The sequence below is a fragment of the Oenanthe melanoleuca genome, chromosome 6, assembly GCF_029582105.1.
Source record: "Oenanthe melanoleuca isolate GR-GAL-2019-014 chromosome 6, OMel1.0, whole genome shotgun sequence".
Lineage (NCBI taxonomy): Eukaryota > Metazoa > Chordata > Aves > Passeriformes > Muscicapidae > Oenanthe > Oenanthe melanoleuca.
In genome coordinates, this window is record NC_079340.1 from 30,030,545 (window position 1) to 30,058,149 (window position 27,605).

Genomic DNA, 27,605 nt, shown 5'->3' on the forward strand with positions numbered 1-27,605 from the left:
CATTTATAATTGGCATTAGAGCTCATTAGAGCAGCATTTGCTCTCATCTTCTTTCAGGGATTTGGACCCCAAATCCCAGGGCTTTAGCTAAACCTCTCTGAAAGATTCCCTCTTGTCTCCTGAGCCACTTCTGACCTGTCACTTTAACCTCTCTCTGCACTTAAGTGTGATTTTCCCTTTTGCAGAGGGGATAATGATGGTTGTTGTTTATGCCATTCTCAAACAGCTCTCTGGCTCAACACTGCTGGGGATTTTTTTGTTTTTGTTTTTTGTTTTTTTTTTAATAACTAGATGATCAACAAAATCTGGATAACCCCTTCAGAACTCCTCCCTCTCTTGTTATTGAGCTCAGATTTGGTGCAGATACAATGCCAGACACAAACCAAGATGTTTGTGTGAGGTTAGATGGAAAATAGGTATAAACCTGTATCAAACACTGAAATATCCCATTTTCTGCTCTGCTTCTGGGCTCTTCTCCACTGTAAAGGGTTTTCCTTTCAGAACTGGATCTCCACATCACTCCCCTTTACCCCATTTTGATGGTGTCATTGTGTCTCAGAGCACAGAAACCAAGTTTTATTTTTGTGAAACTAACAGGAAGACCCAGCTAATCCATAAACTGGGTACTCCTCTATTGATCTTTTTCTTTTATATTAAAAACGCATCTAATGAGTGCTCTCCTGTTGGAACCTTAGAAACTGAGAGTTTGACTTTCTGACCCTCAAGAAAGCATTAATTTTAACCTGAGGCTCTGGAAAAGGCTTCCAAAATTGAGAACTGAACTCAGTGTTTAGTTTGCATAGAAATGTGTGATGCCACATAGTAGAAAACTTAGACTTTGAAGTTATAGAAAATAATAATGGATATAAAACAAGATGAAGGTTTTAGGATGAAGGTTTCTTTCTCCTTCACGTGCTTCATCATAAATCTAGGTCGTATTTTTGTAATTAGAGAGAAAATTCCTCATTCCAAGTCACAAGTGTTTAGTTACTGAGTTAAAAATTTAAATAAGTAAATTAAATAATTGGTAGTTTTCCCATATGGCATGACAAGGTTTGATCCATTCAACAATTTGAGCAAATATTTTTATAATAAATATATATGAAGAGGAGTGTATATTACACATTCTGTAATATTCAGGTTCTTTAATATTTATGCAATTCTTTTAATGATTCCTAAGCACTCCTGTTCTTAGGGCTGTGGTGCTTTGGTTAGGAGCTGTGATCTTCATTTCAATTTAGACTGTGATGGCTTTGTGTGCCTTTGAAATCAATATTTTCTTCAAAGGAAAAAGAGCTTCTTTTTTTTTTTTGCTTTTTTTTTTTTTTGTCCCTTTCATCTTGTAGCTGTTTTGAAAAAAACCTATTTTGAGTAAAGAAAGCATTCTAAATTTTAAAAAATCAATGTAAACACAGCAAGGTGCTGGTGTAGCACAGGTGCCCACTGTGCACAGGACTGGTTTTGTCTGTGTCTAATCTCTTGAACATCAGAAGTATCAGAAGGGGCTTTATAAAGGAGCTGGATGACACAATTAAAATTATAAAAGCATAATGGCAACATCCAGTTACAGCTCAGGAGCTGAACTTCAGCCTTTTTCACTCTCATTTCTATCCACTATCATCTCTACAGAGCTAGGATTTTTCAAGAAATACCTGATTTGATTCCTTTGTGTTTTTCTGTTGGCATTTCTTTATTCAAGGCACTTTACACTCCAGAGAGTGAATCAGACACTTTAAACAACCCCACTGGCTGCTCATACATTTCCTGAGCCTTATTTGCCATCTCTAGATACAAATCAAGTTGCTGTAATAGGTATATTGTCAAGAAGGAAAACTCTTGAAGCTTTAGCCTTACTTTTCCATTCTTTTGACAGGAATTTAATATTGCTCTGATTTTATAGATGGCTTGAAAGGCACAGAAAATTCAAAAGGAGGTGCAGCTCTGCTCCACAATTAGGAAATATGGATTTCTCCCTTGCAAGAACTTGTGCTTGGACTCTTTTCCACCCTGACCCTGAGACAGGGGTCGGTGGTGGGTCTGGCAGTTCTGGGTTAATTTTTGGGCTCAGTGATCTTTTCCAGCCTGAATGATTCTATGATTCCATGGTTTGGGTCACCATTACTACAGCAGGCAGCACACTCCTAATTTTTTGAAGATTTAAGTCCTCCAGCATAGAATTTCTTCCTCTTCAAATTATCCCTGGTAAACCAAAGTTACAAATTTCTCTTTCTGTCAGGTGTGTGAAGATCATGCAATTGCAGAAAATATTGTGTTCTCATTTACTGAAAGGAAAATTCTGAGCAATATCCAGTGCTCCTGACCTATAAGTACTCACAGATAAAAACATGTGAGTTTTATACCTATAAAATGATGTATTTGTTCTACAATATTTGCTAAAGGTTTCCATCACTATATTTAAAGTTCCATCACTATATTTTCACAGTTTAAATTCAGATGAGATCATGCTTCTTTTATCCCTCCATCTATGTACATTTAAATTTAAACCTTTTAAACTCAGATCTTAGTGCCCTTCTCAAAAAACACTAATTAAAATTTACAGTTGTTGTGTCATAAAACTGCTCTAATAGGTGGAAACATTCCAATACTTCAGAGTCCACTGATGATTCAGTGGTATGCACATGAACAGCTTGTCAAAGCAGCTCTTCATTAAAAATAAATATTTGTCCCCTCACATCACAACCAAAATACCATGTGATATTTTCTTTCTGATATATCCAGATGCTTGCTTCAAAGGCAAGGAAATGATAAACCCAAACAAGTTTTCTGGGCCAGGATCTGAAAGCAGGGATGGGAATTTTCAGCCCATAGCCATGGATTGAAAGAAATCACAAGATTATTCCCTTATTCTAAAGTGGACTTCTCCACTGCACTGCTAAAACCTTTGTTTGCAACTCTAAATCTAAAAAACTCCTTTTTCCCTGCCTCCAGCAGGAATTAGAGACAGAGCCTTTCAACTGCTCTTTACATTTGCAGAAAATTGCAAATGAGGGCAAGTCATAGTCCCTTCAGAAGTAATGAGAAATTGAGGTTATTTTGGGATTATATTGATGGGTGAATGCTTTGACATCTTTGTAAATCTGAACTTGTCCCAATTCCAGTGCTTGAGCATGAAGAGGATCACTCTATAACTGTGTTAATATCAGCATGGAAACATCAGCTGTAATTTATCCCTTCTCCACCCAGACCTAAACTGCAGTCCAGTAAATGTGTTTTGATTATCCACAGCAAGAAAATGGGGCAGGGGGAAGGTATGAACTCTTTGGAGGAAGAACAACAAAAGGGGAGAATCAGAAGAAATGTAAAAAATGAGATGTAAAAAAATGACAGGGGATGAAAACTAAGCATAAATGAACTTTTTATGTAGCTCCAAGGATGCATTAATTCAGTTTATTCCACCTGAGTGTAGGAAACTTGGATGAAATGGCAGTTCCCAAAAAAAAACCATGTCCACATTTCATGATTGTTGGGCAAGATGGGGATCCACAGTTTTGGAACCACCTTAAATTTTTTTTTTTTTTCATTTTTTTCATTATTTTACTAAAGTTAACCTTTCATTTTGGTATATACAAATAATGGATAGTTCATGTCCACTATTTAGAAAATACTCTGTATTTTTTACTAGCAGAAAACAAGGCATGAGAATATGAATCCTAAAAGTCAAAAATTTTAAGACTGGGAGACAACATGAGCAGAGTGAGGATCCTAAAAAAGGAAATACTTTTAAAAATTTTAATACTTAGAAAGAAGTAAGATATGTTAATGTATTTTCTTTTTTTTTTTTTTTTTGCCTTTTTTGGTCATATCCAACACAAATCTAGCAAAACAGATTACTCACCACATTTAAAAATTATCATTAACTACACTGGGGACCAAAGAAGGATGAATTATTCAAGAAAAAAAAAAAGTATAAATAGGTGCTTGAAGATACTGGGTTTTCTCATGTCTTTCTCTAAAAGCAGCAATTCTCTTTTATTTGTATTATTCTTTTAAATAAAAAATTCAGTAGGAAATGGAAAAAAAGAGCTCAGAATAATCAGGGAAGTCTATCTAATGGAAAAGAAAAAAAAAGAGCTTTATTCCTTATTTTTCAGTGTTCCTAATTAATACCTTCCTGAAGATTTTAAAGCATTTTAGTTCATGTAAATCTTTGTAATTTCAGAGCCACCACAGTTAAAGAGCCTCTAACTTAACTCTGATAAGAACCTGCTGCTTTCTTGTAGCCCAGTGCCACTGAGGTTGAGTTAAATATTCCCTCTAGAACAAATTAGAGCACAGAACATGTCAAGCCTTGCACTAAAAGCCTTGGAAACTTCAACAGAAAATCTGGTTTATTTGAGGGTGAATTGCCAACAGAGCTGCCCTGTTCTTTTCTGTCTGCAGAAATTAAGCATTCAGGGAAATATTAGGTTTTTCCTAAACCCCAACAACAATTAGTTCATCATTATTGCCTTTGTGACTCCACATTGATTATGATAAATGCACAGAATTCATTTTGGTCAGAAAGGAATTCTGTAGGAATTGCACAATTACATTTAGTTTGAGTCGATATCCTTTTCAAAACTGTAATTTGTGGCTGAATCCACAGCAGGATCCTTCTGTGGGTACTTGCCCAGCAGAAAGGCATCATTTTGCCAAAAGTAGTTCTGCAGTTCAATATTTACACTCAGCAGTGTTGGTGTAGAGTGATGTTAAACAGCTTCCTTTCTACCCCCAAACAGCATAAAAGCTCATTATTTTGACCAGTTGATTAAAATCTGTCTGCAGTTTTAAAGAGTAAAATATGCATGAATTGATTTTGCTTGAGTTTGTTCAATTATCTATATAAATCAATGCATAAAATTGCATAATATGTTTAAAAAGTCAAATAAATATTGAATATTTGCCTTTGGCTTTCTGAGGGGAAGTTGCCCAGTAACAGAAATTCTTATTTCAAAGCTGCTTCATAAAATGAAACCTAAATATTGGTGACATAACCAGTGACCAGCATCCATGCTGATGGCACCAAGCTCAGGGAGGATAATCTAAATCAGCTGCCTGTGATTGGATTTCATCATTATCAACAGCTGTTATCATTTTCCACTTAGATATGGTCAGCACTCTCTGGCTCACCTAGAGAAATCATTTGGATTTGCCAGCTCAGGGAGCTGCTGGTGTCCAAAATTGTAGGATTATCACAGGAATGCTCTGCACTTCCCCTGCTAGGCAGCATTAATGACAAAACTGGCTCTGAACACTGCTTGGTGCTGTAAGATGGGATTCAATCACCCTTTAATTAATTAGCAGTCTTTACTTTGAGGAACTGCAGCAAAATGTGCAGAATTAGCAGGGACACACACACACACAGACTCAATCAGCTCCTTAGCCTACTCAAGTAGCAGAGCTGCTGATTTTTTAAATATAGATAATATAGAAGGCAAAGAAAATGAGGCTGTCACAGTGCAAAAATAAGCACCAAGCCTGTCTTTCAGCAAATAATAAAATTGTGAATGCATTTTCCAGGCATCCAGAAGTTAATACCCCTCAATGTTTTCTCTGTCCTTCATTTTCTTGAGCACTGGTAAAATATATCCTCTATTATATATTGAAAATCATACAAATTAAACCAAGTATCTTCATTTGACAGTAGCTTACACCATGCTAGATGGGCCAGACAGAAATGACTTTGGTATTTAAATAAGCACATAAATTATGACTAAATAGGCACTGAGAAAAATGAATTCCAGGGTTCAAGTTGGGAAACAAAGTTTTGCCACCTCAGTTCCAAACAGCATGAAGGGTTTATGTCCAATTTTAATTTACCTTTGGTGGCATTCATGGAAGCTGGTTGTAAACCAGGATGTTTCAGCTCTCCTCTGACCTGTGCTGTGGGTCTGACAGAACATCATCAATGATCCCAATTAGCCATGGAATTGAGGGTGCTTCCACTTCTGCAGTTATTGACCAGGCACTCCAGCCTGCAATTGATGTGAGGAAAAAGCAAAATGCTCCTTTTGCCACAGTGCACCCATCTCACAGCATCACAGAATTTAAAGAGGAATTAGGTCCCTGGAGGTGTTTCCTGGGTTAGGAAATCGTTTTTGCAGTCTTTCAGAGCTACAGCTTAGAAACTCATTGAATTCATTCTCATTGAGCAGAATATATATTTTTTTTCCCTCCTTCAAATCACCAACATGATCAGTGGCTGAGGAAGCCCCAGAAGAGCAGCAAGATGTGATTCCTGCTGGGAACCCCTGGCACATTGTTCTTTAAACCCTCAGGTACCTCTGCAGTGAGCAGAGCCCCAGAATTCAGAGTTCTTCCAGAGCTGGGGATGCAGATCCTGGGCACTCACAGTCAGTGTGTGACTCCTGGGGCAGAGCAACAAGTGGCATGCTTGAAGGGAATGCAGCCTGAAACTCTGTTAATGCACTCTCACCCTACTTCACCCTTCCTGGGGCTATTCCCAGTAAATTTGGGTTAGAACAAATTCCTGCTGTGAGCAGCTTCCAAATTCTGGCTGCTTTATCACACAGAATCCAGGAGAAATGGTTAGTGGTGTCCAAGAATCCAAGTGAAACATGAGCAAACAGTCCTTTATTGCTACCAGTACTAAACCACAAGGCCATGTTCAAACTCTGGAGTGTTTGTTTTGCAGCTCACTCCTGTCCAAGACAATTGGCCATTTTATTTTGTTTTCCTCTGCTCATGTGGAGCTTGTTCTTCCATTTACCTCTTCTATTTAATTATCCTGCATCATTATGCTCCCTTTCAAGTCAAGAGCAATTTGGAATGGCTGCAGCAACGGTTGGCAAGCTTCTACTACATTTAGAAGAAGAAAAAAAAAAAAAAAAAGAGAAAGAAAAAGAAAAAAGTAATTACACAACAATTTCATTGAAGTCAATAAGGCCATTCTTGTCATGAAGTGTTACTCAAAACTAAAGATAGCAGATGTCTGCTTTAAGTCAGACTCCTGTTAAACACTGCACAAGAGCACTAAATATTGTAAAGGTTAAAGACTTGAATTTATCACAAGTTTATTATGGGAGCATGAATACTTTTACAACAGTAACCCCATAACAATATACACAGTATATTGAGTACTAACAGCACCAGTGCTGCAAATGTCAATTGGCTCATAAATAATTTATCTCTGTTTCATGTATACATGAATTTAATTGTTTAGACTAATCAAATTTCCCCAAGATGCTGATTATTAGAGGCAGTGGTGTGCTGGCTGGAAAGATGTCAATTCTTGGTCTAGAAGAGTTATAAAGAACACATTTTGAAACAAGTCAGGGTTCAGTAGAGAAATTCCATGGGCAGCAGATAGAGGAGAGCCCAAAGGACTGGCTGTTCTGTAGGGATGGGATGTCTGGGATTTCTGGGATGTCTGGGATATCTGGGATGTCTGTGAATGGCCAGGTGTGTCCATAAAGGAGAGCCCAAAGGACTGGCTGTTCTGTAGGGATGGGATGTCTGGGATTTCTGGGATGTCTGTGAATGGCCAGGTGTGTCCATAAAGGAGAGCACACAGGAGTGGCTGTTCTATAGGGATGGGATGTCTGGGATGTCTAGGAATGGCCAGATGTGTCCATAAAGGAGAGCACACAGGAGTGGCTGTTCTATAGGGATGGGATGTCTGGGATTTCTGGGATGCCCAGGAATGGCCAGGTGAGCCTGCCCCAGGATGGGCAGCAGCTCATTCAGTGCATTGTAGTTCTGCTCCACCAGATGGCCCCAAGCACAAACATTCACCCCCCAAAAAAATTCCCAGATGAAATACTTTGACACAACTTCATTAAACAGCAACTGCTGAAACTCACTGATGCATTAATGTTTAGAACTGTGTAATTAGGCACAATCAGGAGCCAGTTGTAGGCACCTGCACAGTAACTAAAGAGAAGCATTAATGATTTGCTTTCATAAATGTTTTAAGTATGATATCCAGGGCAATTCAGATGTGCAAGGCTGCATCATGCTGATTGAGGTTTTTAATTCCTTTGGAGTTTTGTTGCCTGAAGTTTCTTTTGTCCATCAGAGTACCAATAACTACTTAGGAAAGAGACCAGCAGCAATGTATGTGGAATAGGAGCCAAATCCAATGATAATGGGAAATTCCCATTGCCATATGTATCTGTGCACATGACATGTACACAGACATGTACAGAACAAATAAAATTATCTCAGTCTTGACTCTGTTTTTTTTAACAAAGCCCTCCATGGCTTTGGAGCTTCCCTAGAGCTGAATCTACAGCCAAGGGCTGTGCACTGCACAGATCAGATTGTGCACAGTGAAGGTCTATGCAGGAAAAGAAGGGAAAAAAAGGGGCTTTTCCCTATTGTGACCTAGATTTAAATACTCAAACAGGCAGGAAAAGAAGTGGTAAAAGGTAAAAATAATGCAGTACTGACAGAAGTAAAGACAATGTAAGAAAGAGCTAAAATAGCTCTTCATTTATAACTTTGAATAAGTAGGTTGTTTAGTGGACTGTAATTGCTAAAGAATAAAAAAACACCCTGGTGTCATGTCAGGCTGAATTTTAGTGTTTCTTTGGCCATCAATTTTTGCTTAAGCATCTGGTTGTCTACAGACTCAGGCAAAAGAAAACAGGAAATGTTGTTCATTCCAACATGTCTTAATATTTGATCTCAGTGGAACTGAACCCACATCAGTTTTATGTCCTGTGACAAATCTGGAGTGTAAATCACTCCAAAATGAAAGCTGTCTGCCAAGCTGCTCCTGATTTTGTGCATTCAACATCCTTTGAATCTTTCTTAACATACAAAATTATTTCACTTTTATGTGTTGTGTTTTTTTGTCATGTCCCTTCTGCTGCAAGCTTGGTATTTTCCACAGACTTTTGGCAGGATGAAGTTTACCTGCTTTGATAGAAAAATCAAGTTTTTTTAAGCTCAGCTTACCACGAGCTGCAAGATTTTGCCCCCAGGCAGGTAAGAAGCATGCACAGGTCCTGGCAAAAGGCTGTAATCTCCAGAAAAGGCAGGTCAGCTGTGCTGCTCTTTCTGGCTGTGAATATTTGTTAGAGGACTGAAAGTTGGCTGCAGGTGGCTCAAAGAGAAACCAATCATTTGAGAGAAAATACTGAGAACCTGGGTTAGCCACCTGAAAGGATTGATAATGGAGGCATTGGAGGGGGATCAGTTCTCTCTCCTCTGCAGTCACTCTTAAAAACATAAATAGCATTGAGGGCACCTGCTGTGCCTGATGTAGGGATGGGATGAATAAAAATCTGGGATGTTCCCAGGGTCACTGTGGTTTGCTCTAAGAATGTGCTGTGGCTGTGCTGTTCCTCCTGCTGGGCTGTAGCTCAATTCCACAATGTAGCCTAAAATCTTTTTATTGCTATTTACCACTATAGCTCATATTCAGTTTAGAAGTCAAAGCAAGTTTTTGTTCAGGAGCCAGCTGCAAGCTGGGTCTAGTTTTTTTTAAAAAAAAAATCAGTCTGAAGTATTTCTGTTTCATAAATCACCATCAGCTGATACATGTTGGAGAGCCAGAACACTACAAGCAGATCACTGCAGTGGGACAAATCTTGTAACATTTGGAACTAGAACTCCTTGTTTCGTGTCTGGCTTGGTTCACACAAATTATCAGGTTATTTCTTCCAAAAAAAAAAAAAAAAAACAAAAAAAAACCAACAAAGATAATCCCAGTGCACACCTATCAAGAGTGTAGGTACACATTCAGTCATTGGGGGCACAAACCAGAAAAAATACAAATATTTGATAACAGAAGAGCAACTGAGTGTTCTCGAAGGAAGGCGACTTTACCACTACCACCAGTGTAAAACAAAGGTTTCACAATTCAGCTTTGCTTCCTGAGAGCAAATCACATTTTTTAAAACCCAGACTAGGAGTAGTTGACTGAGCTTTGTCTGAAAATTAATGAAATAAGGTGTACAAGGGAGAAATATCTCTTTTAAGTAACATTTTTAGTGTACTCTCCAATGCCAGTCACACATCTGGGTTTTAGTCATACTCCTTGCAATAAATCTAGCACTGGTGTACTTCTCTTTAGATGAGTTTAGTACAGAATCTTATGTGTCTGTTCTTCCACAAACATGGTCAATAAAAGTTTTACTACTTAGTAGTTAATTCAGAATCAAGGCTTCCCTTTCATGCACAGTGCATATATTAGGCAGATAGGTTTAACAAAGCCTCTCTGGCATTAATTCTCCAGCAATAATCACATAGTAAAGTGGATTGGATTCCTGCTGCAGTCCTGATGGCTGTTTTGTAGCTATGTGCAGTGTTAATAGCTATGAACACTTTCCTGAAGGACATGGCCCTCCAAATGCCCCAAGAAAGCAGATAATTAAATACATTTAAATGTGAATTAGTCTGCTGCATTTCATGACTTAAGGCTGAAACTCTCTTACACTAAAGATGTTCAGGAGTCTCTCCATGCTTAGGAGGTTAAAGTGAGAGGAAGTTAAATGAATGCTGTGCAAAAGTAGACTAAGGCAATACAAGGATTTGGGCAGGTCAGAGAATGTCACTGAAAGGAATGGTGGATGGATTGGAGGAATCACAGGAGTAAACCAAGTTATTGGTTGTTTTGGTGCCTTTCACTCATCCCAGCAATTTGGAGTCCCATACAACTACAACCTCTGCATGTTTAGCTAAACTGATGTCCAGGAATGAGCAGACACTGAATTAATTCCTTCTTTAAGCTATAATATCACATATTATGCAGAATCTGACCAGGGGACACCAGGGTGGCACACTGGGTTATCTGCATTAACAGCCAGGAGCAGGGTTTAGAATGGCACGGATGTGTGAGCAAAGCCTGTTATATAAACACATCCCATAGAAAGTGTCCAGACGCTGTTAATCCTTTATGCAAAGATAAAGCGAATAGGTAAAGATACACACGGGAGTCTGGTGCGTGATTGCCCTTGGCACAAGAGGCAGAACACCCGGTGCTGTCCGTGTGAGGTGATGCTCCCTCCCGCCGGCCCCATCCATTATTTCTTTTCTCCATCTTTCCGAAGCGCGGGGCTCCATAACGAGCCAGAGATGAGCACGGGAACGCAGATGCAATCCGGCGGTGCCCTGGGATGTCAGCCCCTCGCACCGATGGGTTCATGGCCCTCCAGGGCAGGATGGGGCAGAAAAAGCGCTCTGATGGCACTGGGCGGGGACAGCATCCCGGGTACCAGCGGGACAGCATCCCGGGTACCAGAGGGACAGCACCCCGGGTACCAGCGGGACAGCATCCCGGGTACCAGCAGGGACAGCATCCCGGGTACCAGCGGGGACAGCATCCCGGGTACCAGAGGGACAGCATCCCGGGTACCAGCAGGGACAGCATCCCGGGTACCAGAGGGACAGCATCCCGGGTACCAGCGGGGCAGCACCCCGGGTACCAGAGGGACAGCATCCCGGGTACCAGCGGGGACAGCATCCCGGGTACCAGAGGGGACAGCATCCCGGGTACCAGCAGGGACAGCATCCCGGGTACCAGAGGGACAGCATCCCGGGTACCAGAGGGGACAGCATCCCGGGTACCAGCGGGGCAGCATCCCGGGTACCAGAGGGACAGCATCCCGGGTACCAGCGGGACAGCATCCCGGGTACCAGCGGGACAGCATCCCGGGTACCAGAGGGACAGCATCCCGGGTACCAGAGGGGACAGCATCCCGGGTACCAGCGGGGCAGCATCCCGGGTACCAGCGGGGCAGCATCCCGGGTACCAGCAGGGACAGCACCCCGGGTACCAGCGGGACAGCATCCCGGGTACCAGCGGGACAGCATCCCGGGTACCAGCAGGGACAGCATCCCGGGTACCAGCGGGGCAGCATCCCGGGTACCAGAGGGACAGCATCCCGGGTATCAGCGGGACAGCATCCCGGGTACCAGCGGGGCAGCATCCCGGGTACCAGCGGGACAGCATCCAGGGTACCGGCGGGACAGCATCCCGGGTACCGGCGGGGCAGCATCCCGGGTACCAGCAGGGACAGCATCCCGGGTACCAGCGCGACCTGAGGGGTGGGCGGGACGGAGCGGGCTGAGCTCCGGCAGCGGGGGCGGGCGGGGAGGCAGGCAGGGAAATCCCCAGGATCCGCGGGACCCTCCCCTTGAGCGGGGACACCGCGTTGCTGTCACCGGGACCCTCCCCCGAGCGGGGACACCGCGTTAGTCGCCGGTTCCCTCCCCCGGGCTCGGCTCCCCGCCCAGCGCCGCTCCCGCACAGCCGCAGCCGCGGCCGGGGATGGCGGGGCCGGGGCCGCTCCGAGCCGGGCCCGGCGCTCCGGGAGGGCGGCCTGAGCGGCCCCGCTGCCCCCGGGCATGAGAGGCGGCGCGGCGGGGCCGCGGGAGCGCCGGGAGCACCATGCGGGAGCTGGCGATCGAGATCGGCGTACGGGCGCTGCTCTTCGGGGTCTTCGTGTGAGTAGCGCCGGGCAGCGGCGGGCAGCGGCAACTTTGCGGCGGGGCTGAGCCCATATCCGAGTGCCGGGGTGCGGGATGGGGCAGAGGGATGGAGCAGAGGGATGGGGCAGAGGGATGGAGCTGTGGGATGGAGCAGAGGGATGGAGCTCCGGGATGGAGCAGCGGGATGGAGAGCGGGATGGAGCAGAGGGATGGAATAGCAGGATGGAGCTGCGGGATGGAGCAGAGGGATGGAGCGGAGGGATGGAATAGCAGGATGGGGCAGAGGGATGGAGCAGGATAGGGCAGAGGGATGGAGCTCCGGGATGGAGCAGAGGGATGGAATAGCAGGATGGAGCTCCGGGATGGAGCAGAGGGATGGAATAGCAGGATGGAGCTCCGGGATGGAGCAGAGGGATGGAATAGCAGGATGGAGCTGCGGGATGGAGCAGAGGGATGGAGCAGAAGGATGGAGCCGCGAGATGGGGCAGAGGGATGGAGCTCCAGGATGGATCAGCGGGTCCCCCCGCTGGGCTCCGGGGCTCAGGGGACCCGCCGGGGGAGCCCCTGGGGATGCCCGAGCCAGCGGCAGCTGCCGCCGATCCCCTCTCCGGGATGCTCGGGGGTGGATTATTTATTTCCCCGAGGTGAGTCTTTTGAGGGAACTCTCGCAGCCGCGGGGTTTTGCCGAAGAGCTGAGTGGAATTTTTTTGTTGGAGAAGCTGCTGTTTGTGAGAGAAGTGTGCAAAAAGCGAGCAGCCAAAACAACGCAGCCTGAAGGGCGCTGGTGGTTTGTCGGGCTGGTTGTATTTGGGAGGTGAAGTCTCACCTGGCGGGGCTGTGAAAGCTCCTCCACAGCTGGTTCTGGCAGCAGCGGAGCCCCGGGGCCGGAGCTGAGCTGGAGCGGGTGAGAGCAGCTTTGGGAAGCTGCTGGGCGCGGAGGGGAGTCACGAAAATCTGGTTGTTGGAAGATGTGCAGCTGTCGCTGCAGGAGCATTCTTTCTCTCAGCCCTTTTTTAAGAGAAAGCACTTCTGTGTTATTTTGCTTTGTGTATTTCAGCCCTTTCTTTCGTGCAGTTTGTGTTCTGCACACATTTGAACAGTGAAAAGTTCTGCTCTATATAAGTTTGCATTTCCATGGTTTAATGTTTAAAGATGAGTGTTCTGAGCCTTTGTGGTCTCTCAGGAGTATCACAGAACCAGGATCAGATTTTGCTGTTTGCTTGTTTGTTTTCCTGAGGATGGAGGCTGTCACAGGTGCAGGCAGTATAGGACATCTGTTAAGCTGTGATACTGACTTCAGCCTGGTGAAACTGAAAGCTTTGATGAGTCCTTTCTGAACCCCTCATGGTTAATTAATAACTTGTCCAATTTACTGGTGTTTGATTTTTTCCTCGGTGCTCATTTCTCTTGAATATTGATGCAAATCTTTTGATTTGCAACAAAACCCTGTGAGGTGCCTTTGATATCTGTCAGTTCAGTCACATCTCACTTGGAAAGCAGACCTGTTCCTGTCAACAGAACTCCTTTCTGGAATACGTGGAGTTACAGGGTGAGCAAAGACCTCAGCAGCTGATGCTGCATCAGAACCTTTCTCTTCTTTATGACTGTGTGTGTAATTCATCACCTACACCACCCCTGTAGGAGATCTCTTCATGTAGCTTATTACTATGATATGTAAATCATGAGCCATCAGAATTTGTCATTTCTTGGCTGTGCTTCTCTTCTGTCTTCATTTCTTCTCTGAAAGATACCATTATTTTTACCGCCCTTTAGGCTGTAGTTCCAAAATCCTCTGAGGAGGGGTAGAAAACCCTTGTTTATTTTTAACAGAAAAGCTCTTGGTAGAGTCACCACAATGGCAAATGCCTATGGAAGAATTTCCCACATTTTCACACAGCTCAGCTCCTGCCTCATTGGGGTTGTGGGGAATAATTCTGATATTTCAACAGGTCATTCAGAGCATTCATTGACATCTGAAAGTACTGGGCATGACAGTGTTCCAGACAGGCCAGTGTTTAATTTCATGAAGAGCTGCACTTTATTTGCTGGTAATGGTTGCAAGAATACCATCTCTAGGTAGACCAAAAGAAGAACTTTTCTATTCAGATAATATTAGCACAGAAGTAATCTTTTGCTATTGCAATAGTACTCAGTAGTTCTCTCAATTTTCTAAAGGACAGTTACTCACATTTTGAAACTTTTATGTTTCAGAGTTTCCTGTGTTTCCTGTGGTTTTATAGACAGCAGGTGCAAAGATTTTTATGGAGTACTGAGTTCAGTGGAATATCTTTTCAAGAGTGAACGTTTCCTGGTGAATTTGGAAGCCCTGGGACCGGAATCCAGGCAGCAGCAACTTGAGCTCTGCTGCAGAAGAGATTTCTAGGAATGGAAAGGCTGAACAGGAGTGCCATTAGCAGAAATGAGCTGAGGCTGGGTCTGAGCTCATCTCTGTGGTGAGTGCCAGGAAATGAGGAAACGGACAGGAAAGAAAATCTTTCTGAAAAGGTCTTGATGGCTTTGTGTCATTACCAGTCCTTGTAGTGTCAGAAGCCTGACCTTGAAGGTAATGGTTCCACAGCTACTTGAGAGTTCTGAGCCATCTGTGCCTCCCAGATTTGAGCTTCAACTTTACAGTTCATATCACTCACAGCAATAGGCTGGCACATTTTGTACCATAGAATGCAAAAGAAAAAGGTGCATATTCCACACTGGAGCTTTGGTTGGTAATAAATGTCATTTCATAAAAATGGAGGTGTGAAAACTTCTGTTGATGATTGCTGAAATTGAATGTATTGCCAATTTGAATGTATTTTAGACCAAGAACAACCATGTTTTCTATGTTTAAGACTGGCAATTTTTTTTCCCCTCCAGTTTCCATAATTATCAACGTCAGTCATTCCATCAAAGGCAGAAACCTAAACTTGTTATATAAGATCTCTTCTATTCTGCAGATGGGCATCCTTAGAAGCAATGCACATTTTTGGTAGTTGAGTATTGATCTGGTTGAATTCAGCAGCCATTTAGGGAGGATAATGATAACAACTGACTCAGTTCTAGGTGTTGTGTTCAAGGTAATTGCTGAGCTCACTTAGCACTTAAAGACCAGATTAGGTATTGAAATTTAGCAACTCAAGCTTCTCTGCCTTTACAGAGATCTGTGCTAAAGGGTGTTTTAGCCCTCAGGATTTAGTGGTATTGAAGGAGGGATTAGTTAGAAGAGATTTATTACAAGGACTGTGTCTGCCTGAAATTGAGAAGCAGGAGTTAAAAAAAAAAATAGTCAACAAACCCAAACTCCAGACAACAAAGAGTCAAAACCCAAAAACAAGTGGCTGCAGTAAAAAAAAAACCTAAATACACCATTTACTGCAAAATTAAATAGGTATTCTTTGAGTACCTTTAGTAAAATAACTCTCAGACTGCAAGGATAGTGTTATTTCTGTTCTGCTCCAATTTCTCCTGGTTTCTTAACTATCAAATTATTTTTCAAAATATGTATCCTTGCACCTTTTGGTTGGGCTGAACTGTTCTGATGGAACATGGGTGGTTTGTTAATTCCAAGGTGAAGAAAATCCTCAGGCTGTAATTTGATTATTACATGATTAAGTTTCAAATCTTTTCCAAACAAATCTTGACCTTGATCAATTCCCACTTCATATTTTTGTTAGGTTTTTTTCTTATTAAGAAATATCTGTGGGTGCAGAACTGAGTTTTGTTTTTAAAGTGAGGTTTTTCGTGTAAGCTCTCAGAGGTAGAAATGGTCTGTTGTTTGATAAAACAACCATGGGGATGTACTCTGTTTACAGGAAAAATCCAATGCTAATTTGAATTATTGAATTAGGGTCTTGCAGCTCTGTTCTTCATGTTTGTAATTATTCCTATGAATTGGAGCATCTTAAAATGCCTGATTAATGCTAAAACATGTTAAAAATGACCAGACCTTTATCTCCATGTGTGCAGTGTCATTTGCCACTTTCAGGGTGCTTGAAGAAAGCAAATTGTTTTGACTGAATTGGTTTTATTCAGATAAGCCAATTATAGAAGGATTTGTGTGATAGTTTCACACAGGAGTGATGCCCTTAAAACAAAGTTTTCATCTGTCCTAAAATGAATTCACTGAGTGGTAGCTCAGAGTGAGCCTGAGGGGTGTATTTATTTCTTAGAGTTCTGTTCTAGATGTCTTCTATGAGGAAAACTTTTTGTACCTGTTTCAGAAGTTTTAGAAGACCACACTATTGCCTCTTGGCAGGGAGAGAGGATTTGTGTGTGCTGTTGTGTATTTAACCCAAGGACTTGTCAACAGCACGTCACTGATGTTTAGAGAGCTAATTGATTAAAAAGGCAAAGTCTTTCCAGGATTGCTTCATCAAACCTCAAGCTCTTCAGTGCATGGGATGTGATTAAAATATAAATGTCATTTGGAGTAATTGGATATCTTCCCCACAGCACAGTCTCATTAGCAGCCTCCCCTGGGAATAAATGTTTATCTGCAGGCTAATATACAGATATATATTGCACACGTGTGAGTTTACAGCACTGACTAATCCTTTGTGTGTGTGCCATGTTCAGCTTCTGGTGTAAGTAAATAAAAGCTGTTTCTCTGTGTGTTGTGTTTCTCACAAGTTTGCTGTATTAATATTTTAATCAAGTTATGAATATGCATGAAATAATTTGGTGTGCAGAGCTCTTTCAAGTAGCTTTCTTTGTCAGGGGATGTTGTCTTCTGGATATCCTGCATATGTTGCCTTTATAAATGATACTGTGTGTTGTCTTGTTAACACAGACAGAAAATCAATTACCTGAGGAAATTCTACAGTGCTGCTCTTCTGCACTGCTCTTCTCCCAGACTGTGTTTGCCTTTTCTCTCTCCTGTGGATGGGATTTTTGGAGGATAGACTGAGCTGACAATTGTGACTGTAGGTAGCAAAAGCAAGGTGGCATTGAGAAGAAATCACCAGACTGAAACATTGATTTTTCTCATTTTGACTCAAATGCTGTGAATTTGCACAAATCACTTGAATTCAGAGCACCTCTTAAGCCTTGGCTCTCTAGTTGAATGTTTCAAAGTAGGTATTTGGCCACTCCTTGGTGGTTTTGTGTCCTCTGTTCTCCACTTCAATATCCCATAATTCTGACTTTGTTTGGAATCTGATTTTTGGATTCTGATCCTCACAGTCTTGGACTTCATTTCTGTGTACTCTAATTTCTCATCAAGAAAATAAGGGCAATCCTGCTTTTTCTCACCCTAATCCTTCTGTTAATTGATAAATTCTTTGTCATGAGGTACCCAAACACATTGAACGTTCTTGGAGCTTTTCCAGTGTTAGTTTCACAAATAGTAATGATAATAGGAAATGAGAGCATCAACATTTGCTAATCTGATTAAAAATAGGTGCATCATTGTAAACTGTAACTTACATTTTATTAAAGAGGGAAAGATTTGTTTTGTGGTGCAGGTTGAAGTCTAATTCACTGAGAAGGCTAATGAAGAGTTAAGGGAAAGACCTGCTGCAGAAAAGAGCTTTTCTGGTGCTTGGGATCTGAGAACATCTATCAAAGATGGATATTTAACAGACTCAGCACATGGTCACACCTTTGAAGGGATGGCAGAGCTGGAATGAGATGGAGCTCCTGCAACTCCCTGATACACCACAAAGTAACCTGAATTTTAACTCTGCTGGCACTCTGTCCTTGGCAGGTTACTGTGAAAACAAAAGGCCCTAAATACCAATTATACCCAGTGTCAATACCAATTATACCCAGTGTCATCTGAGGCACAGAACAGAATGACCATGTGCCTGTCCTGATGTGTGTGAATTACCAGGGAGCTCCCAGGGAAACTTGGCACTGGACTGGGTTTACTGGGCAGGTTTTGGTGGCAGGGGTGGCTGTGATGGTCTGATCTCAGTCTGCATTCCCCATCCCCTGTACCACTGCAGGGGAGGAGGGAGAAAAAATTCAACATTAAGCCTGAGGAGAAGGATGGGAAAGCTGTTTTAAGGATTACATTTCATTTTCTCATTTATTTTCCTACTGTGATTAGACTAGTTTCCCTCAGTCAAGTCAGTTTTGCCCATGACAGTAAATACTGAGACATCTCTGCTTGTTCTTACCTTGACCCAGGTGCCTTTCCCTGCATTTCCTCTCCCCCATCCAGCTGAGCAGGGGAGTGATGAAGCAGCATCCTGCTGTTCAGCTGCTTGGTGTTTCAGTTGGCTAGAACTTCTGATTCCATTGTTTTTGTATTTTATTTATTGGACTAGGGTAGGATTTTACTGGCTTTGATAACAGTTATTCAGGAGAAATTGTACCTACCTGTCATCTTGTGCAGGCTCTGTGCAAAATACAGACTGTTGTATCAATACCTCTAGATTGTGGGGCTGAGTTATTTCATTTGTTTTCCCTGAGTCTGGGGGAAAGAGGGAGTGAAAGGATGGGAAATGGGAAGGGGATTTAATGGCAGGAATTCTAATTGTCCTGCTAATAGGATGGGATTTACAGCTGATCTCCATGGCTAAACTCACAGCTGAATACATGCTAAAAGAGGATGTTATTGTACATGCCAAAGCATCTGCTCCAGATTTTTTGAGGAGTAAATGGTGACTTTGTGTCTAGTGTTGGATCTTGTTGTTGAATCCCATTTACTCACAGGCTTTGGCACTTTGTGTTTATTTGCTTCCAGCCTGATTGAGGATGTTTTATAGTGAGAATGATACTGATAGGGTTTCCTGGGGGGAAAATTTTTCTTTAATAAATTGATTCTTATACTTTGATCTAAGCACAGTCAAGATAGGGCACAACTGTGATTCTTTTGGGAAAGAATTTAATAAAAATTATAGTCTTACCTCTGAGAATGTACTCATATCTGGCATAGTAAATCAAGATCTTTATGGTTTCCCAATCTGTCAGTGACTTTGAAAAGCCAGTACTTGGAAATAGCTGACAGAATTATTGATGCTAAAAATGAATTAAGGATAATATTTAGTGTGTCTTGTAACTTTTTTGTGTAGTAAGGACTGTGCTGGTACTGAACAGGGGATGCCTGAGTGCTGCATCTGTATTGGCAAGGATTAGTGGACAAGGACAGAAAGCTAAAGACAGCTCTCATCTCCCTAATTAATGTATTGGTGTGATCAGCTAATGAGCAGCAGGGACTTGGGCTTGGGTAAGGAAAGCCTCACTTGTTTCTGGGTCAGAACAGCTTTTTCCAGTGGATCCAATTGCATTGTCTGCACGGAAGGGACAAAGTTGTCATCAGTTCTAGCACTTGAACAAAGATTTTCTTGACTATGTGGACTTTAAAGTACCTTCCATTCACATTTTTCCTTTCCTATAAATGTTAAATTTGTCATCATTGGACCACAAATCATTGATATGTAAAAAACTGTGATAGATTGATATGATTCTGTAGGAAACTAGACTGGGATTTTTTCTTCATTTTAAATCAGGTTGCTGCAGCCACTGTGTATTATATTTGTTTGTTTCCCTGCATTACAAAACACTTCCAGCTTTATCTGAATGGCTAAACATTTTCCTTGTTAAAATACCACTGAATTTGAATTAAAATTGCGTGGGGATGCAATAAGTGGAAATTGTTTTACTGCAGGGTAGGTAACAGGGTAACAACTGTTTTTTCATAGGAAGTAGCTGATTGAGATTAATTATTCAGGTGAATTCCAGAGAGTTGGGGGAAGAGTGAGGAGATGTAAGAGAGGTATAGAAAACATCTTTTTCTTTTTTTGGGAAAGGTAGAAATAATTCAGTTGTTTAATCTGAAGATCTGAGGAGGCATGGCAGAGATCTTCACAGGTAAGCAGCTCCCTAAAGGTGTGTGAAGACAACAAGCTGCTCTTCACATCCTCTGGGAATTAGACAGAATGGAAAGATTTTGAATTTTTAGCAAAGGAAACTTAAGGCTGAGTGTGGAGAAATAAATTCTAATGTTAAGGACTTTGCCCTGTGATAGCCTGAGGACAGGGAGAGCCTCCACCCATGGAAGTTTTAAAATGCAAGTTACACTGAAGTGTTTTAGGAGTATTTTCCATCAGGTTTTGCTTTGCTGAGAGGGGACAGACTGGCTGGTCCTGCAGCTGGCACTGAGTGGACTGAGGTTTGTATTTCCTGAGAGTGCCCCAGTGTGTGGGGAAAAGTTTGAAGTGAAATTTCTTGTAGTAGATTTTTGACTCATCGTGATGGGTGGAAAAAGAAACAGAGATACTTGGAGAATTCTTCAGCAAACACTGAGCAGAAGCTGATTGTCCCTTCTGCAGGGCAGTGCCCTGCCAATTTTGTGTGCTAAATATTCTACATTAACCAGATTGTGGGCCAAATGAAACCCCAGATTGGGTGGAATGTTTCACTCTACAACCTGGCATTTTAGCCTGTATTGGGTGAGAAGTTTTACTACTACTTTAGCATGTCTGATGGAGGTGCAAATGCTGGCTCAGAAGTGTTTAATCTCTGAAGGGTTCGTGGCTCCCTGCCAGGTGTTGAGAAGCAGGGAGAGCAGCAGAGGGGAGTGTCACCTGACAGAAAGAATTCTATTTTCATTCCCCATGATGGGAGAACAGATCTAGCAGGCTGTCTGTGTTCTCACAGCCCTCAGAGATTAATAACACAATAATAATTGTGTTCATCTCAAACAGGAGTGTAACAATTGCTATTGGACCTCAGTGAATGCTACAAGATGCAAAAAGTGATGTTCCTATTCCCCATTACTAGATCTTCTCTTATTATTTCTTTAATCATTACTAATACTCTGGAACATGTAGTTCTCACACAAGTGTTTTTGGACTGAGTGATTTTAATATCGTTGGATTTTATTGGGAATATCATTAGGAGGAGGAGTGAGGGAGGACAGAGAGAAATGGGAGGGGGAGCTTTTGTCACAGAGTGAAACTCAGCATGGTTGTGAGTTTACTCCAGCTTTCCTTTTGGGTCCAAACATAATCAATAGTGTGTGACATGCAGACAAGAAAAAAAACCAAAACAACCAACTTTACCAGACTCAGCTCCATCACTTTGCTGTGAAGCTGTGTAGTTGTGCAGGGAACTGTGGAGGGTTTGACTGAAAACAGTTTGAGATGTAATCAAAATAAGCATTAAAAACATCAAGAGGAAAATTTTGTCTGTCTGCAGTGTGTTTGGGTTCATTATTCAGGCTTGTTCTTGGTTAATTTAAGCCTGTAATATGAATTCTGTTTTTCACTTTAGGATAATGTACAGCTGCCAGCTTTGACACTCCTAATGGCTGCACAACTCATTATTTAATTTCCCTCTACTTTCTCCTCCCCAAACTCACATTAAAATGGCTTTTGTGAAATATCTTGTATCATAGGGTGTATTTAATAAAAATAGAAGATAGAGGCAACAGCTAATACCATAAAGAAGGTTTTTTTATATATATAAAATGAAAGATAATGCAATGAAATCAGGAGTTGATCATTTTCCCTTGGCTGATATTGGTTATTTCTGTAAAACTACCACTGTTGATTATTTCTGGTCCATTTCTGGAGGACCTGAAGAGTTGCACCTTGGCACAATAAGCAGCAGCTCTGACCTCCTTGCCTTGTTTTCCAAGGGCAGCAGGTGAGCAGGGATCACAAAGACTAAGGACTCTTTCACCCCAGGAGCAGCTAAATGCAAAAACAAAGTTGGTTTTGTTTCAGAATGGTTATATTTTATTTTATTTTATTTTATTTTATTTTATTTTATTTTATTTTATTTTATTTTATTTTATTTTATTTTATTTTATTTTATTTTATTTTATTTTATTTTATTTTATTTTATCTGCTGACCAGAAAGCAAAGCTTCAAGGATCACTTTCTAAATTAGGTCAAGGAAAGTTGTAAAAATTAAAAACAAGTCTTTCTTTTCACTTTGCCCACTTCCAAATATCCCACTTCTGTGAGGAAGATATCATGGTGAAAATGCTGTATTGAAGCTAATTAAGTACTTTAAGGCCTGGAAACCCATTTTATTCCCATGGAATGGAAGTTTTCTAAATTCACTGTGGCAATGATGATGCTCAGAGATATTCAGCTCTACTTGCTATCAAAGGCTCAGCCCCTAACAAGGAGAATGCATGGACTGGAAGTTCTTGGAATCTTTCAGGTGCACAAGAACAATTTCCTAGCTATGTTAACCTCTGGTTCATGCATGCTCAGATTTTTTTCTCTGTATCACAGGAAGGAAATTTTTTACTTTTAGCCAAGGGCTGAGAAAACAGGGACAACATAAGTGCAAAGAAAACTAACATCAGGTTCTAAAACCCCACTCCAGGCTCTTCTTTCTTTCTCAGCACTGTGAAAAGATTGTTGGTTTGCTCTTTCATATTAGGTATTCTAAGTGTATATCTCATTTATCTGTGATTTCATAAGCTGCAGGACTCCTGTTGTGAGTCTGTGTTGTTTTTAGTCTGAGATCTGAGCTTTTTAGTGACCCCAGGCTCCACAGCTGTTGCCTCCTTGCTGGGTGCAGAGTTGGCTGCAAGGAGGAGAGCACAGAGTGTGGCCATTCATCTTTGGAAGAAGTTATACCCTGATAGAAATCTGTAAAATCAGTGGATATGTGAGGCAAATCTGGGAAACCTATCAGTACAGCTGAAGGAAAATACTGGAACTCTCCTTTTTTAGCACTTCAGGGAAATATGACAGCTGTGGTAATATGTGTGTGTTTTAAAAACCACATCAGAATTTATTTTCAATCTTTTCTTAATCAAAATGATTTCTTGTATATCTAAGGGGCTAATGGAGGCATATGTGCTAATTAAATGTCACACTGCAATTGCTAGCTAATTTAAAGTATTCAGAAATATTTTCCATCAAGTTATACTGACTCATCTGAAGCCTAAGCTACCCTTCAGAACCAGTCCTCTACTTACCAGTGACATTAAATAAAAACCCCAAAAATATTGCCTGTGCCTTTTGTCTTTATCAGTCCCAACAAAGCTCTATGTGGGGATTTCCAATTGTTAATCAGAAATAGCTGATTAACAGCAGGTATATACAGGTGTATACACTGCATGGCATTGTACTGGGAAATAAAAGGTTTTTAGGTAAAAGGGATAATTTATTGATACTGGTGTCTCTGTGTCAGTGTGAGTGTACAGTACTTAATTGGTTTCAGTGCAGTTAAAAAATGACATTTACAGTAACACATTTCCATTAAAGTCTATGAAGAACCAATAAAACATTAGATCTGTTCTGATGGGAACACTTCTTTTGCATTCAGTACCTATTGCAATATAAATTTGGATATATATTTAAAATTAACTCTTTCCTTTTGATTTCTGTGAGAAGTTAAAGCTGTTGCTGGGTGTTTGTCAGCAGTGCATCCTTGGCATGTGTGGTACCAGTCCAATAATAAACAAACTGCAGAATTCAGAGTTGCTTTGATTCTGATACTGGAATGGTTTGCCCTACCTTGCTTTGTAAAACCATGTCACCCAGTGCTGTGCCTTAACTACAGGGAACACTTCTTTTTCTATCAGAGTAGAGTTTCTATTGTTGAAGTTATATTTTTAATTTATGCCAGCTTCTTTCTTGCTCATCATTTGATGGCCATATATATTGTAACCCTCCTTGATGGCTGAGGAGCTGTGGATTCCCCAAATTACTTTAGATATTAAATGGCTGAGATCTCTTTGCTTGTGCTAACCCCTGAGCTGACACAAAGCTATCTCATCATGCTGATACACACAGACAGCAGCATTTCAGAGTCTGAATTGCTCCAGCTCCATGGAGAGCAGGATCATGGTGATAAACCACAGGCATTGCTTCTTATCTCCCCTCATCACTATCCCCTCTCCTTCAGTTTTCTTAATTTTACATGCCAGCCACAGAACGTTTCAAGCTTTTCATATTTTGTCTGTTTTTGCAGGAGTTTGTAAAATAACCTCCAAGAAGTCATGTTCTTTTTTCCCCCCATAATATTATCTGTAGGCAGTAAGCAAACCTAGGTTTTCTCATGGCTTGAGAATAAGTTGTTCCCTCCAGGTACATCAGATAGCATGACATGAATGCTTTCCCCACTGTTAGTGTGTTTCAGAAAGGGTAAATTGAAGTCTTGAATTCAAATGTGAGCCCAGGTGATGTGAACAAACAGTGTGCAGTGCACCCAGCAAACTCTGGGCTCTTTCAGATCACCTGTGGGGATCCCTGAAGCAAACCCTGAGTTAGGAATTGTGCACACTCTGTAATTAGGCCAAGTATTGCCAACTTCAGCACCACTGACACTGCTCACCACCTTGCAGAGTAATTGATTGCTCAATTTAACATGGCAGCTACACCAGACAAGCTTCTACTGCCAGCTTTGAGACCCAGCTTGGGGAATACTAGAGGAAATATCCATGTAAAAACATGCCAAATGGAGTTCCATCAGCCCAGCCACAGTTAACATGTGTGTTTGGGAGAGAAAACCCTGCTGTGTTTGCTCACACAGAGTTCTGCAGGCAGGGAATGGTGGTCAGAGCCAAATTTTTTCTCCACAAGCCCCCAGAGGTGATCTATAAGATAAGCTGATGAACAAGATCTCCTATCTTTTTGTTGTTTGCCCCAATGCAGACAGAGCCATTTGAGGATAAAATCTGCTTATCAACAGATGAAACTTAGAAAAATTGAGAATCATTCATCAGGTGTCTGTGATGAAAATCTGGGTCTCACAATCACAAATTCCTGTTCATTCTCTCCTGGTGCTCTGCCATCCCCTGTGTCTCTCAGTTAGTGTCACTTGGTATTTGGGACAAGATTTGTCTGTGAGAGAAAAAGTATAGGGCAAAAATCCCCAATTTCCCCCACCCTGAGCTGATGCTCAGGACCAGGCAGAAATTCAGACCTTGCAGTGGTGAGAATAACAAGGTGAAGTTCCAAACAACATCCTGCTGCTGCTTCTGGGAGGTGAAAACCACTGTGGAAGTTCATGTCTGAACCTCTGTGAAGGTATTTATGTTCTGCTTGATTCCTTCAGTATCAGGGAATGGTTTCATAAAAAGATAACCCCAGGTTGTTAGTCCATATCACCACAAAACTGCTTTTAGAGTGCTGCTACCTGGCTCTGGCTGTGCTGTGGTGCTGGCACGAAATGATCCTGAAGGGCTGCATGCTGTGAGATGGAAATGAGGTTAATGTACCTCAAAGACTTGGAAAAGTGCAGCTTTTCCACTCAGTGTGGAGCTGGGAGCAGCAGTGCTGGCATGGCCAAAGCAACCCCAGGGACTGGGCACCTGTTGTTCAGATGTTTTTAATGGAATTTGGGCTCCTCTTTCCTTTGGGCTGCTTTGAAAGTCACAGGTAAAGGCTCTGGAAGGAAATGGAAACCCTTTTATGCCTTAAAGACACAAGTGTTTGAAATCTTGCTTGCTAAGCTGTTAAAAATGTTGGGTGAATATGCAAAAATGAAGAAAAAAGCCAAAAAGCTAAGATTAAAATTTTCTGTACTAAAACAAAGGAAGATTTTTTGCCACCTGTGCCAGGGGACACTTCCCTGACTGAGTTTGTACTTTGGGCTGTGACACAAAAGGATCAAAACCAGTCCAAGGACTGCATTCATTTCTCATAACACCTAGTCCTTTAAACAAGCTTATGAATAGTGATAGACTGTACTTTTGGTTGGGACAAAGGAACATAAATCACCTATGTCAGGCAGCTTAGAAACCAGTGTGTCCTCATGATTGTTTAATAGAGTACAAAGGGAATTGCCTTCAAGCCAGTGAAATCTCATATCCACTCACCCATTGGTGATGCTTCAGAAAAGAAGACAATTGTTCTCTTATGAGTCTTGGCATAAAAATTTAATTAGTAGTTGAGCTCTTTGGGAAGATAAAAAAAAAAGTTATTCCTTTTTTTACAGTCTCTTTCTTTTAACTGTTTACTTTCTGTCTTGTTCACAGAGACATCTTCTGCAGATATTTTTTTTTTCTCCTTCAACAGTGATTTTGAAATTGTTTTGCCCAGAAAACTTTTTTTTTCTTGGAGTTTTTTTTTTCTTTGCATTATTTTGCACTAAATTTGAACAGAGTTATACAGTTTTGGGAAGATATTCAGAACACAATTCAAAGAAATAAATTAAAACCTAATCAGATTTAATATATAGTGGATACAAAACTGCTGCTGTTCCATAATATAATAATAATTGCAGTCATTGATGGATTTTTTGAAATTAGTCATTATTTCTATGAGTACAGATGAGTATATATTAATCAAAAAATCAGTCCTCATCTGAAATCAGATTCTATTTATGTTATTTATTACATTTGCATCTCTTGCAAATCTTGCACATCTTATTTTGCTCCTAAAGGCATTAAATCTTAGGAATGTATGTGTCCTAGCAGTGTCCTAGCATGTTTCCTGTGAGAACTGAGTTTGATTTTTTAATTCCTCAGATTTAAACAATAATCAAAATCAATTTTACATCATGGGGGCCAGGATACAAAAAATCAAGAAGAGCCCCAAACCTTTAACTCTGTTGGCCTTTGTTCATAATTTCAAATGTCTTAACATCAAACTAATTACATTTCTGGTGCAATGTGACAAATTTTCCAGAAGTGCCCCGTGCACAGATGTGCTGTGAGCACCTTGAAGCACAGATGTTTGTGTGTGGTTTGCTCTCTGCAGTTACCAGAAATGCCTCAAATAATTTACTTTAGGACTCTTTGAGTTGAAATTGGGAACCAAATGTGATTGCAGTGTCTAGGAGTTGACCGTTATTTTTCTAGTTGAAAACTAGAAAATGAATTTTTTTTGTATGGGTGATATATTACCTGGAACTGTTCTATTTTCATGTCTTGCACAAGCCATTGTCTTTTAAACTTAATAAAAGCTTTGTTTTCATTTTGCTGACACTGAAACAAATTCTTTTGTCCCTTCTGAAGTTCACCTTGTTGGGAGAGCAAGCCAGACTGGGTTTGGAGAAGTTTGGTATAACAGTAAATATTCCCTTTGCAAAACCAGACTCCTTAAGCTCCCAGAACAATCTTGGTGTCCATGTAGGCCAGTATAGGAAACATAAATGCTGTGACAAGTGACAAGGCTGTGTTTGACCTTCTTTGGAGCCCAGATTTGGTTGTTTTCCTTTGGAAAGAAGAAGAGGAGCTCAGTTGTGTTCTTTTGAGTTTGTGTAGAGTCTGGGTGTGCTCAGGGAAGGGTTTGGGGTGCAGATTGTTTAAAGATCCCCTGGTTCCATGGGCAGTGCCTTCTCCTGTTGGGGAA

The 27,605-nt window shown here is 41.4% G+C and overlaps 1 protein-coding gene across 2 annotated transcripts in view; it reads left to right on the plus strand.

Moving 5' to 3' along the window:
* Window positions 1–12,177: 12,177 nt before the first annotated feature.
* PLPP4 (phospholipid phosphatase 4) overlaps window positions 12,178–27,605 on the plus strand; it is a 48,434-nt gene continuing 33,006 nt past the window's right edge. For both annotated transcript variants that reach the window (XM_056495426.1, XM_056495427.1), the window contains exon 1: window positions 12,178–12,414. In XM_056495426.1, coding sequence (XP_056351401.1) covers window positions 12,359–12,414 — 56 coding nt within the window. In that variant the 5' untranslated portion in view covers window positions 12,178–12,358. The remainder of the gene's footprint in view (window positions 12,415–27,605) is intronic.